At 40.6% G+C, this 15420-nt stretch overlaps 1 protein-coding gene across 1 annotated transcript; it reads left to right on the top strand.

Annotated features, from left to right (window-relative positions):
- Positions 1 to 1205: 1205 nt before the first annotated feature.
- Positions 1206 to 14731, top strand: znfx1 (zinc finger, NFX1-type containing 1). Its single transcript, XM_041980619.1, has 19 exons — positions 1206 to 1544; positions 2198 to 2284; positions 2413 to 3266; positions 3488 to 3722; positions 3858 to 4210; positions 4346 to 4525; positions 4634 to 4740; positions 5364 to 5602; positions 6264 to 6428; positions 6676 to 6824; positions 7033 to 7176; positions 7261 to 7375; positions 7575 to 7807; positions 8216 to 8355; positions 8918 to 9050; positions 9753 to 9920; positions 11353 to 11463; positions 11617 to 11712; positions 11842 to 14731. Exons 2-19 carry the CDS (start codon positions 2239 to 2241, stop codon positions 14293 to 14295), a joined length of 5922 nt encoding a protein of 1973 aa, XP_041836553.1. The 5' UTR covers positions 1206 to 1544; positions 2198 to 2238; the 3' UTR covers positions 14296 to 14731.
- Positions 14732 to 15420: the final 689 nt, after the last annotated feature.

Here is a 15420-nt window from a genome sequence, read left to right as displayed (position 1 = left end):
GTTTACTACTGGGGGGATGCTGCTCAATGCAGACAAGAAAGGAAAGACAAGAACAATCCAATCAAAACGGTCTGAGGATTAAGTCTGATATCTGACCCCGCCCACTATCCGTCCAAACAAATCCCGATATTTGGTTTGCCATAAACCAGAACCCTCTTGCGTGTGCAGGTGGAAAGTAGCTTTGGCGGTTTTAAAACAGCAACAGACCATTGAGGAAACAGCAGCTACTGCTGTTGTCAGAGTGGCAGCAGACCGTTGACCATTTATGCATCAACTAAAAATTAAAGAGGTCCAGTTAGAAAAAACTTTTGGAGACAAGGCCCGGAGATCATGACTATTTGGCGTTAAAGACACAATTACACAAAAATATACACAATACATTTATATATATATATATATATATATATATATATATAGAGAGAGAGAGAGAGAGAGAGAGAGAGAGAGAGAGAGAGAGATTGGTGTTTTGATATGAGTTGGTGAGTAAGGTTCACCCTCATGGTTAAAACATGCTTAAAAGGTTCAACACTTACCACTGTGTAATGTGTACACTATAATAACTTTATAGTGTTGGTTTTTGAAAATTGATAGCTATCATAATGGTGACATAGGTCACCCCTCCTATAGTCTGGACTCTTTTGTGACCCTCACATAGCCAGGATCACAGAGGTCACCATTTCTGATAGCCATCAAAATGTGTGACTTTACTGTACCTGCATTATGATGAACTCAGACTTAAACACAAGTGTTTTTAAGACTCAGCTCAGGGGTGTCGAGGACCGGGGTTTAACTTGTCTTAAAAGACATACATGCTGAGAAGTGTACACTGTCGCCCCCCGTTGGTCACAGATTCTAATAGGTCATCGATTTATGTGTAACACATGTACACTCAAGAACACAAGCCCCAAAACACCCAACCTGCGATTGACAATATTTGCAAACGACTTCACAGCAAAGCAAGCCCAAAGGCGGACAGGCAACACTGCTGCCTTTCCCTGGCGCAGTCATTTGTACCTTCTTTTGTTTTTACCTGGCTGACTTTCTTTCTCCCTCTACCGTTTAGTTTCCTGCCCCTTAACTTTCGTCTGTCTGCGCTACAGTGTCGCAAATTTTACCACCGGAAGCCTCACAGACTCAATTGGCTGAGTGTATCACGTGGTATGGCTTAACGCACATGCGTGAGTGGTCTGCGTGACCACAACCGTGAAGACTGCAAAGTTGCGACAGTTAAAATAAAAACACCCATTCAGATTTTATATTTAAGGTCCAGGTCCATGGGTCCGGATCCTGAGCGCGATCTTCTTCCTAGTTACCTCTGGTTTATGACCTCGGGGCTGTTGTCGATGGGTGTGGCGTTTGTTTCTGATGAAACGAAACTAAAACTAGGCTGTATATAAATAGCAGCTTCCTGAAGTGAGAAGTCAGAACGCCAACAGCTGAGAAGCGTAAACAGACATCCGAGACTTCTAAAGACTAAGAGCTTTACCCATTTTTAAATAATTGTTTGTACATACAAATGTTCTGTCAAGGGGATATCTGTAAAGGTAAGTACATTTTCCCTCTTTCTGAAGGCTACATAGCCTTTGATTAGAATGCAGATATAGTATTAAGTATCTTTAATAAAATGACAATACAGATAGAAGAAAACAATGAATAAAACAATATTCTGATAATCTTACTTACACTATAAACAACAGAATTAAAGCAATCGAATAATGAAGAACAGCCTTTTGAACATAAAATGGCATTAATAACTAACAGATTGTTGGGGGAGCCCCGGGGCGTTCGCTGAGTGACTAAACCGTCAACATGTCCTGTAATGAAAAACGTTCATCCGTTTCTAGTGAAAGGAAACTAGACACTCAGGGAAGGACAACCAGTAGAGGGCACACTTTCAATTGGGCTTAGTCATTGTAATTTTCTACTGACTCTAGAAAACAGTAACACAAAAATACCAGTAAACACAAAAATTTAAGGCTTCTGCTGGTAAGTAGAAAGATATATGCACATTTTCTTTTTAACACATAAATTTAAAATACTTTTCACACTGTAGCAGAAAATGTTGCTTTGTTTTGCTCCAAGGCCAAAAACAGTGAGATCATCCCCTCTCACCTGAGTCTAGAGCACTCCCCCCATTGTTTTCTGGTATTTTGTTCAAATCTGATTTTACTTTTGTTTTTGTTCTCTTGTCACTCAGTGTTACCGAGCTAAAGTTCAGCAGCTACCACATTCAATGCTATGGAAAGGCTGACTTTAAGAACATGGAGAAGAGGACTCCAGAATGGTAACTATATGGCAATAAATAGCAATAAAAAAACAGGGAGTTAAAAAACAAAACAGGAATAAACAGTCTGCTGTTTATTCCTGTTTTGTTTTCAGTGACTCATTATGTGATTGTTATTTTTCTTCCAGATATTGACACTGGCCAAAATGAGAATGGCCAGGGAGAAAGAGGGTGGAGAAGAGAGGGAGCACAGGGAGATGAGGTGAGAGATCATGAGGTCAGAAGAAGAGCACGGAGTCGAGGAGGAGGTCCAGGTGAAAGGGAGGAAACATGGAATGGAAGAGGTGACGGGATACGTGGGAGAGGAAGAGGAGGAAGAGGTGCAGGACCAGGGGCCTGGATGGAGGCAAGAGGAGGTGAGGGTTTAAGAGGTAGAGGGATAAGAAGAGGAGGAGGAGGAGCAGATACAGGGAGGGGAGGTGAAAGAAATACAGACAGACAAAGAGGAGGGGGGAGAGGTGAAAATAGAGGGGAACGTGCAGAGAGGCAGAGATTTGGAGTAGGAGGAAATGGAGGGCCTGGTGGAGCTGAAAGGGAAGGAGCAAGAATGGGAGTGGCAGGATTGGGTGTAAGGAGAGGAGGGCACAGTGGGGATAGAAGAGAAAGTAGGAGGGATGATAAAAGAGACGGTGCACAATCACACGAACGTAAACTGGGCTTTAAGACACTGGAACAACTCTCTGGAGAGGAACCATCTGTCGTGGCCTTTACACTCTCCTCAAACCCTGGCTTTCGTGCACGACTTAGTGAGGCACAGCTGAGTCAGGATTTTATCCAGCTCCTCTGCCTGGTGCTGAATAAAGCCTTCACTTCAAGGACTGACAGAGGCACCTTGCAGCACCTGGCTGGCATCATAAAAGATTCTAGGTTCTTCCACACCACCCTGGTTGGCTATGTGGGGAGCATGATGTCAGAGTCCAGCCCTGTCCGTAGAGGACATTACCCACAGCATCTGGAAAACATCCTAGCTATTCTTTCAGAGGTAAGTAACGGAGTGGAAACTTAAAAGAACTAGCCATATAATAAATTATGTGGAAGGAAATTGCTTTAAAAATCCTAAACAAAAAAAGCACAAAAAACTCACATTTCTCAGTCTTTTAACATAAAGCTACTATTGTCTGATGCATTTAACACATATCTGTGTAAATCTATGAATTTGTTTTAGTCAGACTTTAACTAATGTTCTTAATATATATTTAATAGGTGCTTAACATCTTCCCTGCAAGCTCTGTCAAGGCAGTGAGTATCTTGGTGACACTGCTCTCAGCCTCTGTCAACAGCCTAAGGGCATCAGGTGTGGATATCCAGCCTGAAATGGAGGAAAAGGTGGAACAGCTTAAAGGCCTCATAGAACATCTGCAGGAGAGATCCAGGGACGGCACCCTGCGCTCAGACAGGGACTCGTATGCACTCCTACCCACTGGTGGTGATAACGCAGGTATTTCTAATGAAAACCTTTAATCGATTAAGCCAACACCACACTATTAGCTAGAAAATTTTTTAGGAAGCTTTAAAGTTTGACAAAGTTTTATAGATGTTTAAATAAATGAAAGCAACATTATTTTTGGCTCAGATGAAGAAGAACACCAGGATTTCAGGACCATACCACTCTACCCAACTCCAGAGGAGTTCCACCAGGAACACAGGCCGTTTCTTAGACCCAACATCATCTCCCAGAGGTACACAAACACTCACCTCTACCTTGATACACACTTCCGGCTGCTCAGAGAGGACTTCGTGCGTCCACTCCGTGAGGGGATCCAACAGTTGCTTCAAAACCAAAGGGACATCGGACAGATGGACAGCCCAATGAAGACAAAGCGCTTTGATGACATCCGTGTCTACTTTGACACACAACTGGTGGCACCCAAGTGCACGCCGATGGGCCTTGCCTACATTGTCCAGTTTGACATTCAGCCACTTAAGGTGAGACTCAGGATAGATTTGGATGTTCTGATTTTCCAGTTTAATGTTTATATGATATTTGATTGATGCAGTTGAGGATATTATGGGAACTGTTTACAACTGATAATAACACTCCCGCCATTTGTGTTCTTCCAGTTTGTACGCTGGCAGAACTCCAAGAGGTTGCTCTATGGCTCCCTGGTGTGCCTGTCGTATGATAATTTTGAGAACTTCTTGTTCGCCACAGTGTCAGATCGAAACCCTAAAGGTCTAGAGAAAGGACAGGTTCAGATCACCTTCACTGAGGAAAGCAGACTAAAGTTGACCAGAATTCAGGTGGGACAATATGGTTTTATTAGCCTCACAGTGCATCTTGTATAACAATACAAGCTATAGCTTGTAGACAGATAGTCAATCATAAGATTTATTTATTTGTCTAAACAGACAGATCAGGTGTTCCTGATGGTTGAGACCACTGCCTACTTTGAGGCCTATAGATATGTTCTAGAGGGCCTGAGGGAGCAGATGGAAGAAAACCTGCCCTTTCAGAGGTAAGACTTCGTATATAGCTGCTGTGGGGCAGTTTCCCATTTTACTGACAAGGCAGTTTTTAGAAAATCCAACAACACTTTCAAAACTGTTAAATGTGATGTATTATAAAAACTAGGGATAGAAGAAAAGTTGCATTGCAAGCCCTGCAATCAGAAATGAATCCCACTGTACCTAAAAATAAAGACATTTGAGTTAAAAAGCTGTTCATCTCTCGATTTATCAGATTAAAAAAAATATATATTGTTAATGTTGGATTCTGATGTCTGCAAGGTAAATACTGCAGTGTCTATCTGACAAGCATGGTATGAGCTCTTCAGCTTTCTCACTCTTTTCCTTTGCTTTGAGCCTGCTGATAAAGCAAGCCCATTCACTTTTTGAGCAAAGCTTTTTCTTCCCAGCAAAAATGGGAATGCTCACGTTCTCAGTTCAGTACTCTCAGGGGTGTCACCACTAAATTCTTTTTGTCTGGTGTGCACTAATCTTAGCTGACTTTAGCCAATACAGTGGCTGCTGTATAGCAAATCTAATTTAACACAAAGCCTATAGATGTGTTTATGCAAGATTAAAGTCATGAGCGGTTTTCTTTGTAAAACCATGTTAACAAGGATCTGTATGCTTCCAGGTACATTGTGGAGTGTAGCACAGATGTGCAACCACCAGCTTATTTAAACATAAGCGATTTATATGACCTGTCATGCATTGCCAACCCTGACAACAAGACTAAGCTACGACCCTTTCAGTGCCTGGATCCAGAGGCCTGGCCAACAATGGAAGAGCTGGGTCTGGATGAATCTCAGATGAGAGCCTTCCAGCTGGCCCTCACCAAAGAGCTGGCAATTGTTCAGGGACCTCCTGGCACTGGTATGAAATATTAAAGCTTTGTTAGAGTGATAGATATATTTGCAAATGAAAAGTTTATGTGTAAACATACTTTACATATTTGTACAAACTGGGATTATGACCCTTTCAGACCAAATGGGTTTCAGAACGCACCTCCTCAGTTTTCAAGACAGGTGTGGAGGATGATTTACTGCCTTCTGTCATATATGCTCCCTTATTGATCAGCTTAATAAAGCTAAGAAAGTCAATTTGTTTTACTTGAGACTCGTTCACTAAGGCTTTACTTGGTAATAATGAACCATTTAATCCACACAGGTTTATTTTTGTTGCTTACAGCACTGCAAAAAGCAAATCTGGAGCTTCCCGTCTAACTATAGAAATTCTCACTCGAAGTTTTAAAAGTCCTCCTTTTAATGCTTTATTTTTTGTTGTTCTCTGCTGACCAGTCACATTTGGTCTGAAAAGGGCCTACATGCTCATATAAAATAAAAACTGGCAAGTGAAGCAAATACCACAGTTACTGTTGGGCTCCAGTTTCACATTATTCTTTCACTGATCTTACTGACAAAATTGGTGTAAAAAGATTTAGGCTCCCCATTGGAGCCTAAATCTGAAAATTACAAATTTGGAATCATCTCCAATATCTACCAAAAGAAAGCTGTTTGTCTTTAATTCTCCTCAGGAAAAACCTATGTTGGCCTAAAGATTGCTCAGGCCTTGCTGAGAAATCAGAGTCTCTGGAGTGGCAAACTTGATGATGATGATGATTATGACAATGATGACACTGGCAATGCTCCAATGCTCGTTGTGTGTTACACTAACCATGCTCTGGATCAGTTCCTTGAAGGTAAGCAGTGATAATAGCCACTCATCTATGGTCTATGCAGTTTAAATAGGTTGCTCAGGCCTGTTGTAATAACAAGTCTATTTCAAAGTTTTATGTTCTGCTGGCTTTATTGATTAATTATTATTTATACTTGTCAACTTCTGGTCTTTGCCCTTTAAGTTGCCTGTAATAAAACACAATTTAAGGTTCCTTTTACCATGAACCTTAACCTTATGATGCATGAACATTTGGCTAAACTCTGTCTCAGGTATTCATAAATTTATGAAAAGAGGCATTGTGAGAGTTGGAGGTCGCAGCAACAGTGAAATCCTTAAACAGTTCAATCTACGGGAACTGACCCAGTCACGGATCTTCAGGCAATCGCTGCCAAATCACCTGCGTACTGCATTTAATCAGGTGAACTCAAGTTTCTTTAAGCTGTAGTGTGAAAGTTAGACCTTAATGTGGTGTTTATTTAACTTCTTTCATTCACCTCGAGCAGAAATTAGGCATAATGGGTCTAAGTGTGTGAATTTGATATAATCTGTAAATTTGCATTTTCTACTTCATAGTATTGCAGTTTATCACTCACTTTGTTGTGTATTTACACCCTCTTGTTTGGCAGATTTACAGGGAGCTAAATGAGAAGGTGTCAGAGATCGAACTCCAGAGTATGAAGCTGGAGTGTTCTCTGAAAGGTGTAATCCGTGAAAGCTTCTTACACATGTTCATTTCTGACATACACTGGGAAAGTCTCAATTCACCCCCTGTAAGTCACCCAGAATAAAAAGTCCATATTTAATTCTGAACAGAATGAAAATCAAATTATTAATTTTTTTTAACTGATTTACAGACAGAGGATGCATTTGTGGTCTGGAATGAGAAGTCCAGTGTGATGATGGATTGGTTGGGTTTGGGTTCCAATATCTTCCAGCAGAGGGAGACAGAGAATGCAAATACAAACGAAGGTATGCCTTTTTTTTATATTAAGTGATGCTCCACTGAAACGGCAAATGAGTATTTTATAACTGGTTATAAAACTGGTTGTAAGACCTGCTCAGTTGTGAACACTTCTAAAAACATAAAAAAAAGAAGACTAAAAAAAAGATCCCCTGTCAGATCGACATAGTTCTCATGCACATTCTTATTTGAATGTGTTTCTTATAGGTGAGGAAGCAATGGAGCAGGAGGACGACCTCATTGAAATCGCAGAGGAGGCGGATCTGATCCAAGCTGAGCGGGTGATTGAAGACGACTGGATTGTTGGTGCCAAAATTGGTAAAGATGAAAGAAAGAAAGTAGCCATGGATGAGGCTGCCAGAGAAGTGGAAGAAATGATGCTGGCTATGAACCTGGACAAAGCTGAAATACAAGCTGAGCAGAATGAGAACGACTGGCAGGTAAGAGTAAGGGTTTGACCTGTTGTAACATTTCAAGTTCATGTTATGAACTGTTATTTATATTATTGCCCATTGTTGGTGTATAACTTAATTTGGCATATTTAACCATTAAATGTCAGTAGAAGGCTGCTTAATGCTGTTGGCATACACATACTCTAAAGTGTCCTGGGTGCTTAATGCAGTCAGGAGGTTTAGATTCAAAGTTTACTATAGTTAACTGCGGTTTCCAGTGCTTTTTATAGCATCTGAAACTTCTGCTAAATGAACTTCCTCTCTGCACTGCTCTCTCTTCAAACTTTACCCATTGCCTTAAGAAAAAAAGACTGCACAGCACCATCCTATTTCAGGTTTTGTATAACTGAACTGAAGGGATGCAGACTAAAGTTTACCCTGTCCTGATCTTCACAGATGACACGAGACCAGAGGAAGAAGATGAAGAAGAAAATCAGAAAAGAGTTAGGGAAAAGCTCAGCCATGACTGAGGAAGAGGAGGGGAACATCTTTGATATTTGGAGTCTTAAGCTAGAAGACAGATGGAGACTGTATCGGTACGGTTGCAACCATATTCTTTCTTTTTTTTTCCCCCCTAATAAGTTCACTATCTACCCTTTATTGTAAATGTTTCCATCTATCACCTGTCTCAAAAAACATGATGTTCAAACCATTCTCCCTTTTTTTAAAGAAATGTTTTTCATCACTCTGCTTTGCTTCTATCATCCTTCCAGCAACCTTAGTCTGGCAGAAGTGTTATATTCCCAGAGTGTATAATTAAGTCAACTAATCACCAGGAAAATGTATCCCAGAGGATCTTATCACCATAGAGTCTAGATGTAACTCAAAACTAATATTACTGTAAAAACAGGGCTGTGGGGTCATAATGTTCACTTAAACAAACAAACAGGCCAGTTTTCTTCCAAAAATGCCTTGTAATTGTTTAACAAAACTATATTCTCAAGTGCATGTAACTAAACTTATGCAGTTGTCTTTTTTTGTTATTCTTTTAAGCTTGGCTTAGTATTCTATGCAAGTAATAAGATTAATGAGAAATGGCTTCCATGTTTATTTTTCACTTCGTCACAGTGTTTTACACAATTTCCTGTGTGTCTGCAGGCTGTGGATGATGCGCTACAGGATTGAGCTGCGTACAAAAGCCCTTGCATCTGAACAGGCATATCAGAATGTTGTGGACAGACTGGCTGATGTAAAACGACGAGAGAACCTTCAAATCCTCATGAAAGCCAAGGTACAGATTAACTGGATCTAATCTTAAATAATACATAATTAATAACAGACTCCTGGAAATTACTGCACACTCAAGATAAGATAAGATAGGATAAGATAAGATAATACTTTATTGTCTGCTTGCGCAGAAAATTGTACTGCAACACAGAGTCAACAATCATCACAGACAAGACAAAAACAAAGAGTCTACAAAAATCTATTAAAACAAGAATCATAAAATCCACATGTAAGAATGCACCCCCCAAAGAATTAGACACCCATAAAACCATACTTTACACAGCCCTAGATCAGCTATTCTTCACCCTGCAGCGTCTAGCTTTTACCAAGGTTCCCATCTAAAAATAAGAATAAAACTGTAAATAAAATATGAGATAAGATGCTGAATTATTCCTCAATAGAAGATGATAAAAGAATTAAGGCAGAATTTATTATAATTGTGCAATAAAACTAATGGTATTTTTCATTTAAATGAAAATGAACATCTGAGCTCAGGTGTAACAGCGAATATAATTCAGTAGGTTGAACCCAAAGCATCCCAAAAACACACTTAAGTTACTTTTAATAAAAATTGGCTTAGTGGGAGTAAGAGCAAGAAAACAGTTCATTATGCTGACAGAATTATTGTTAAATAGTTGAGTTAATAAACTATTATAGTGTGTAAATAAATAGAAATTTCATCTTTATTTCATGGAAAAATCACCAGGTCATCGGCATGACAACAACAGGAGCTGCCAAGTTCCGGGAAGCTCTGCAGGTGTTACGTCCACGTGTTGTGATTGTAGAAGAGGCAGCAGAGGTTCTTGAAGCCCACATCATAACTACTCTGAGCAAAGCATGCCAACACCTCATCCTCATTGGAGACCACCAGCAGGTAAGAGCTCATCTGGACAAATGGGAGACAACTTCCTGAAAACTCATTCTTGTTAAATTTGGCTTGACAGTGTTTATGCCAGCGCAACCAAATCTGATTGAAGGTTGCCAATTTACAACAATATTAAGACAAAAAGAATTTTAAGAAAACTAGTTAAGGAATGATATTCTGTATCAGTAGACTTGTCAGGGCCTGCCAAGCTCATATGGCGAGACAGCCTGTCTAGCATTCTGCAGCATGTGATCACAACTACACACAGTTCTATCACACCTCTCAATATTCTGTCCTGATCCCTTCTTGCTGTGTTTCTTCTTCCTCCTGCTGTAAACTAACATTTGCATGTTGCACCTTGTTTGTTTGTGGTTTTATGCAATCTGTGGTACATTAACAAACCTTAATTCCTTTCAGCTCTAATGTGAATTTAGTATTAGAATGGGATTTAAATGTTTTTAAAAATGGCTTTCCTTGTAAACAGATCTTTTAAATTCAAGTGCCATCGCTATACATCAGATTAGTTTAATCCCCTCTGTCTGAAGCTTCACTCTTTAATATGCCAGACATGTGCTATATGTGACTAACTTTCAAATGAATACATTAATATGGAAAGGATGTGGGATTAATCAGTTTAAATTAATGATAGATCAAATTAGAGCAACTAACAGAAACCCAGGCAAGGGATTCTGATGGCTCAAATTGGAGTTATTCTATGTTTTTAAAGCATAAGAAATCATTTTCACTCCTATTAACTCCTAAATATTTAGGGCATTGTTTTTGTGGAAACTCGTCCTGAATTTGTACACGTAGCGGAGGTGGATGGATCACACTTTCCAAGTAGAATAAGCTTTGGCATCGTTGTACTGTTCATTAATCACAGGTTTGGTGTTGAATCAAGCAGAACACAATGCTTCACATTCATACTAGAATTTGTCTAGCCTCCCCCACACCCCTCCCACATGCAGTTTGTGCACAATCACACTCTGTCCTCTTGCTAAATTAGGTTTGCACAAACACACACACTCACACGACTATCCACAGGCAGAGTAGGGAATAAAAGTTTAAATGCATGCATTTACATACATTTTATATTATTCCCATGCAGGCATCCTAACAGACAAACTCAAATAATATTACTATAGATTGTTGTTTTTCTCCTGGGTTTCAGAACTCTATAAAACATTTGTACCAGCAATTGGATCCCAGTGGTCTGGTTGCTTTTACTCTACTACATATTTATGATTTTTGACTATTAAATGCAGTTAATATGCCAATCAAGTTAAGGAAACTATAGACTTTAACTTAATAAGTTGAGGCAAAACCTGGGAAAAAGAATTTAATGTTAATGCATGAATTATGTTGTCAATAATAAAAAATGGTAAGAAAGATTACAGAACCTGCATTAGAAGTGATGATTTGGAATTTTCTTCCCTTTCAGCTGCGGCCAAGTGCCACAGTTTATGAGCTTGCCAAGAACTTCAACCTGGAGATGTCCATGTTTGAGAGACTTGTAAGAATGGAACTGCCTTTTGTGAGACTCAACTACCAGGTTTGTTTCTCTGCAAATGTTTATCTTTTTACCACATTTAGTTAAAGTTGACACATTTTCACTTTGAGATACTGAGTCACATTATGTCTGTGTTAAGTGTTGTACAGACCTAAATGCCTGTCTGAGATTGTGTTGTTTTTCTGTGTCTTTCAGCATCGTATGAGGCCAGACATTGCCCGTCTTCTGACCCCACACATCTACTCAGAGCTAGAAAATCATCCCTCTGTGCTGGAGTATGAAAACATCAAGGTAGTTACTGCTTTTTCTTTCCTACAATGTCTCAATTCACTCTATGTGTGCAATAATTAGATTAGGAATATTAAATGAAAGAAATGCATAGTAGATTAAAATGCATTGTGTTTGATTTAATCTCATTAGGGCCTTAAGACTGATTTATTTTTTGTGGAGCACACCCACCCAGAAGAAGAGATCAAAGATGGAAGAAGCCATCAAAACACTCACGAGGCAAAGTTTGTCGTTGCTCTTTGCCGCTACCTTCTTCTCCAAGACTACAAACCAGAGCAAATTACCATCCTCACAACCTACACTGGTCAGCTCCACTGTCTGCGCAAACATATGCCCTCCAGTGACTTCTCAGGGGTCAAAGTGCATGTAGTGGACAAGTATCAGGGAGAAGAGAATGACATTGTTTTATTGTCTCTCGTGCGTAGCAACCTGCAGGGTAAAGTTGGCTTTTTGAACATTCCCAATCGTGTCTGTGTAGCCTTGTCACGTGCCAAGAAAGGTCTTTACTGTATTGGCAACAGTGCGATTCTGAAAAGGGTCCACCTGTGGAGCAACATCTTCCACACCTTGAGGGAGAAAAACCAGGTTGGTAAAGCACTGACCTTGTGCTGTCAGAATCACCCAGAGCGACAGATAGAGGCGTCTTCTGGTGAGGATTTTAAACAAGCACCTGAGGGGGGCTGCACCCAGCCTTGCCAGTTCCGTTTGGATTGTGGCCATGTTTGTTCAAGAGTCTGCCACCCATATGACCCAGAGCACAAGAAGTTTAAGTGTGTGAAGAAGTGTGAGAAGATCTTATGTGATCAGGGACACAGGTGCACACTTGTGTGCCATAAAGAATGTCCAAAGAAATGTCCAGAGAAGGTCATGAAAATCATACCACAGTGTCAACATGCACAAAAGGTTCCTTGTCACCAAGACCCAAAAACATTTGTATGCCAGGAGCCTTGTCAGAAGCTGCTGAAATGTGAACATCCATGTGACTCAGTATGTGGGGAACTGTGCACCAGCAAGTGCAAAGTAAAGGTCACCTTGAAACTTAAGTGTGGACACAACCAGCAAGGTGCTTGCCATTACAAAACACAAACAGATGAGCCTGAGTGTAGGACCCCTTGTGAACAGCTGCTACAGTGCGGCCATGCCTGTCGAGGTAGTTGTGGTAGGTGTTATCAGGGACGCTTCCACAGCTCCTGTTCACACCGATGTGAGCGACTTCTAGTTTGCTCCCACAAGTGCATTGAACCATGTACTCGCGATTGCCCACCCTGTCAGAGGCTTTGCGAAAACTGCTGTGTCCACAGTAAATGTATGAAGCCATGTGGGCAACCATGTGCTCCTTGCATTGAGCCGTGTGCCTGGCAGTGCCCTCACCAAAGCTGCAGTAAACTTTGTCATGAGCCATGCGATCGTCCACCGTGCACCAAACCCTGCACAAAGACCTTGGTTTGTGGCCACCCTTGCATCGGTCTGTGTGGTGACAAATGTCCAAATAAATGTCGCATCTGCAATCGCGATGAGGTCACAGAGATTTTCTTTGGAACTGAAGATGAGCCTGACGCCCAGTTTATTCAGCTGGAGGACTGTGGACACATCATTGAATCTACAGCCATGGACCAGTACATGACAATGGATGCCAACAGCCAGGTGAATGAAGGAGAGCAGGTGGCCATAAAACTAAAAGAATGCCCCAGGTGTAAAACTCCAATACGTAAGAATCTACGCTATGGATCACACATCAACCGCAGTCTGGCTGAGATAGAGATGGTAAAGAAGAAGATAAATGCAAAGCAGCCAAATATTGAAGAGAAGAGAAAGACCCTTAATAATCAGTGGATGGACAATCAGCACACATGTGTAACACATCTGGAAGTGGAATATGATCGACTTCATGGCAAACTGGAAACACAAAACCTCACAGCAAATGATCTGTGGGTCGTGGAGAACAAGATCGATTTCATGGTAAGAGTTGCAAAGCTTCTGGATATTGAAAAGAAAAGCATGTTGTTCAGCCATGGCTATACATTTCGGCAGCGTGTCAAACAGTTCTTGAGTTGGCTTGATGGTCCTTTCCAAAAATTCACAGACCAACAGGTCTTTGATTTGCAGAGAGAGCTGTGCAGACTCAACCTCCTGGCGGAACTCAATGCCCGTTGCCATATGGCAGAGAAAATAGGAAAAACTGATGAAATGCAGTCTGAAGTACAAGAAATCAGAGATGCATTGGAAGTGGTGGGCCAGTTCACTGAACAAAATCAACTAAAAGTTAAGAAAGCTCTGGAGGGACTGGATGCAAAGTTCCCTGTCAGAGGATTAGGAATCAGTGACGAGGAGAGACTGATGATTGTTTCAGCCATGAAAATGCCACCAGGACACTGGTACAAGTGTCGTAATGGCCATGTTTATCTTATCACAGAGTGTGGAGGGGCAATGGAGACACGACATTGTCCTGATTGTGATGCTCCTATTGGTGGGGAAAACCACACACTTGAAGGCGACAACACAGTTGCCACAGAAATGGATGGGTCACAGCACCCTGCTTGGTCTGAGGCCAATAATCTTCTTAACTTTGAGCGCCTGCATCTCTAAAAGTCATTTCAGAGAAGGCTGTTGTTGCCTTGACTTTTAAATGCAAAAACTAATGTTTGGTCTTGGGTCCTGTTTTTACTGTAATGATTTCTTTATTCCATGCTGGACAAGTAGCAGCCTTTAGAAAAGTCATTGAGCAGTGAAATTAAAAAGAGATCTTTTAGCCGTCTGCCTAAACAGATGGATAATGCAAAGAGTTGTGCATGGAATACATTAATTGAAATTGCATGAAAAGTGCTTTTAAACATTTTGAATTTACTTACTTTAGTATTATCATCAATTATCTGTAATACTTTCAGTGTGTGGAATTTCTTTTTTTTTTTTTGCACTTTGTGTTTGTAACAGCTACCGAGTACAACAGTAGGTGGCAGTAAAGCACTATAAAATAACACTGTATTTAGTCATTTTCAAGCTCAAATAAAAGTTTGTATGAGCAGATTCTTGTCTTCATTTTACACACACTTGTATGGAGACAAAATTGACTCAGTTTCATTGTGTGTGTGTGTGTGTGTGTGTGTGTGTGTGTGTAACACATGCTTTGAAAACGGTGTAAAGCATTTTGTGCGCAGATGGGGGACAAAAAATGGGCCCTGGCCCAGACCGGCCCATATGATATCATCCACACCCCAGATCTTTGCGAACCCTTAAATGTAAATATCAACAGTGCTGTGAGTTACAGGGAATCAGAGTGCAATACATCCAATATTGTAATTTGTTAATAAAATAAACATCTATACTCTAGCACAGAGATGAATATTAGAGCAGCATGCATCCTACTTTGTGTTTGATGGAGAAAGAAAATAGACAAGAAATGATGAATCAGATGAAAACTGTTCCTGGACGAAGTGTAGAAACAGTATTTCTGTCTGCTCTTCTTTTCTGGAGGCGTTAACCAGGTACAACTAAAGATCGAATGGACTGATTTTTTAACGTAGTTTAGTCCGGTCCAGGTTATCTGTCTATCTATCTGTCTATCTATCTGTCTGTCTGTCTGTCTCTGTCTCTGTCTCTGTCTGACTGCCCTGAAGGACGAACTATGCTACCACAGAGCATCTTTCCCACCTTGACAAAAACAGAAAACAGAAAAGAAAACCCCATATGACCCACCTCTCTACCAGTACTTAA

The sequence above is a fragment of the Melanotaenia boesemani genome, chromosome 3, assembly GCF_017639745.1.
Source record: "Melanotaenia boesemani isolate fMelBoe1 chromosome 3, fMelBoe1.pri, whole genome shotgun sequence".
NCBI lineage: Eukaryota > Metazoa > Chordata > Actinopteri > Atheriniformes > Melanotaeniidae > Melanotaenia > Melanotaenia boesemani.
Note: the sequence above shows the minus strand (reverse complement) of the source record. Positions and strands in the feature narration are given on the sequence as shown.

Excerpts from the sequence above, each read along its gene's own strand:
- znfx1 (XM_041980619.1), top strand. The coding sequence starts at position 2,239 with ATGGAAAGGCTGACTTTAAGAACATGGAGAAGAGGACTCCAGAATG. Across the intron at positions 4,211-4,345 it reads TTGACATTCAGCCACTTAAG|TTTGTACGCTGGCAGAACTC; the intron begins GTGAGACTCAGG and ends GTGTTCTTCCAG. Across the intron at positions 6,825-7,032 it reads TGCGTACTGCATTTAATCAG|ATTTACAGGGAGCTAAATGA; the intron begins GTGAACTCAAGT and ends CTTGTTTGGCAG.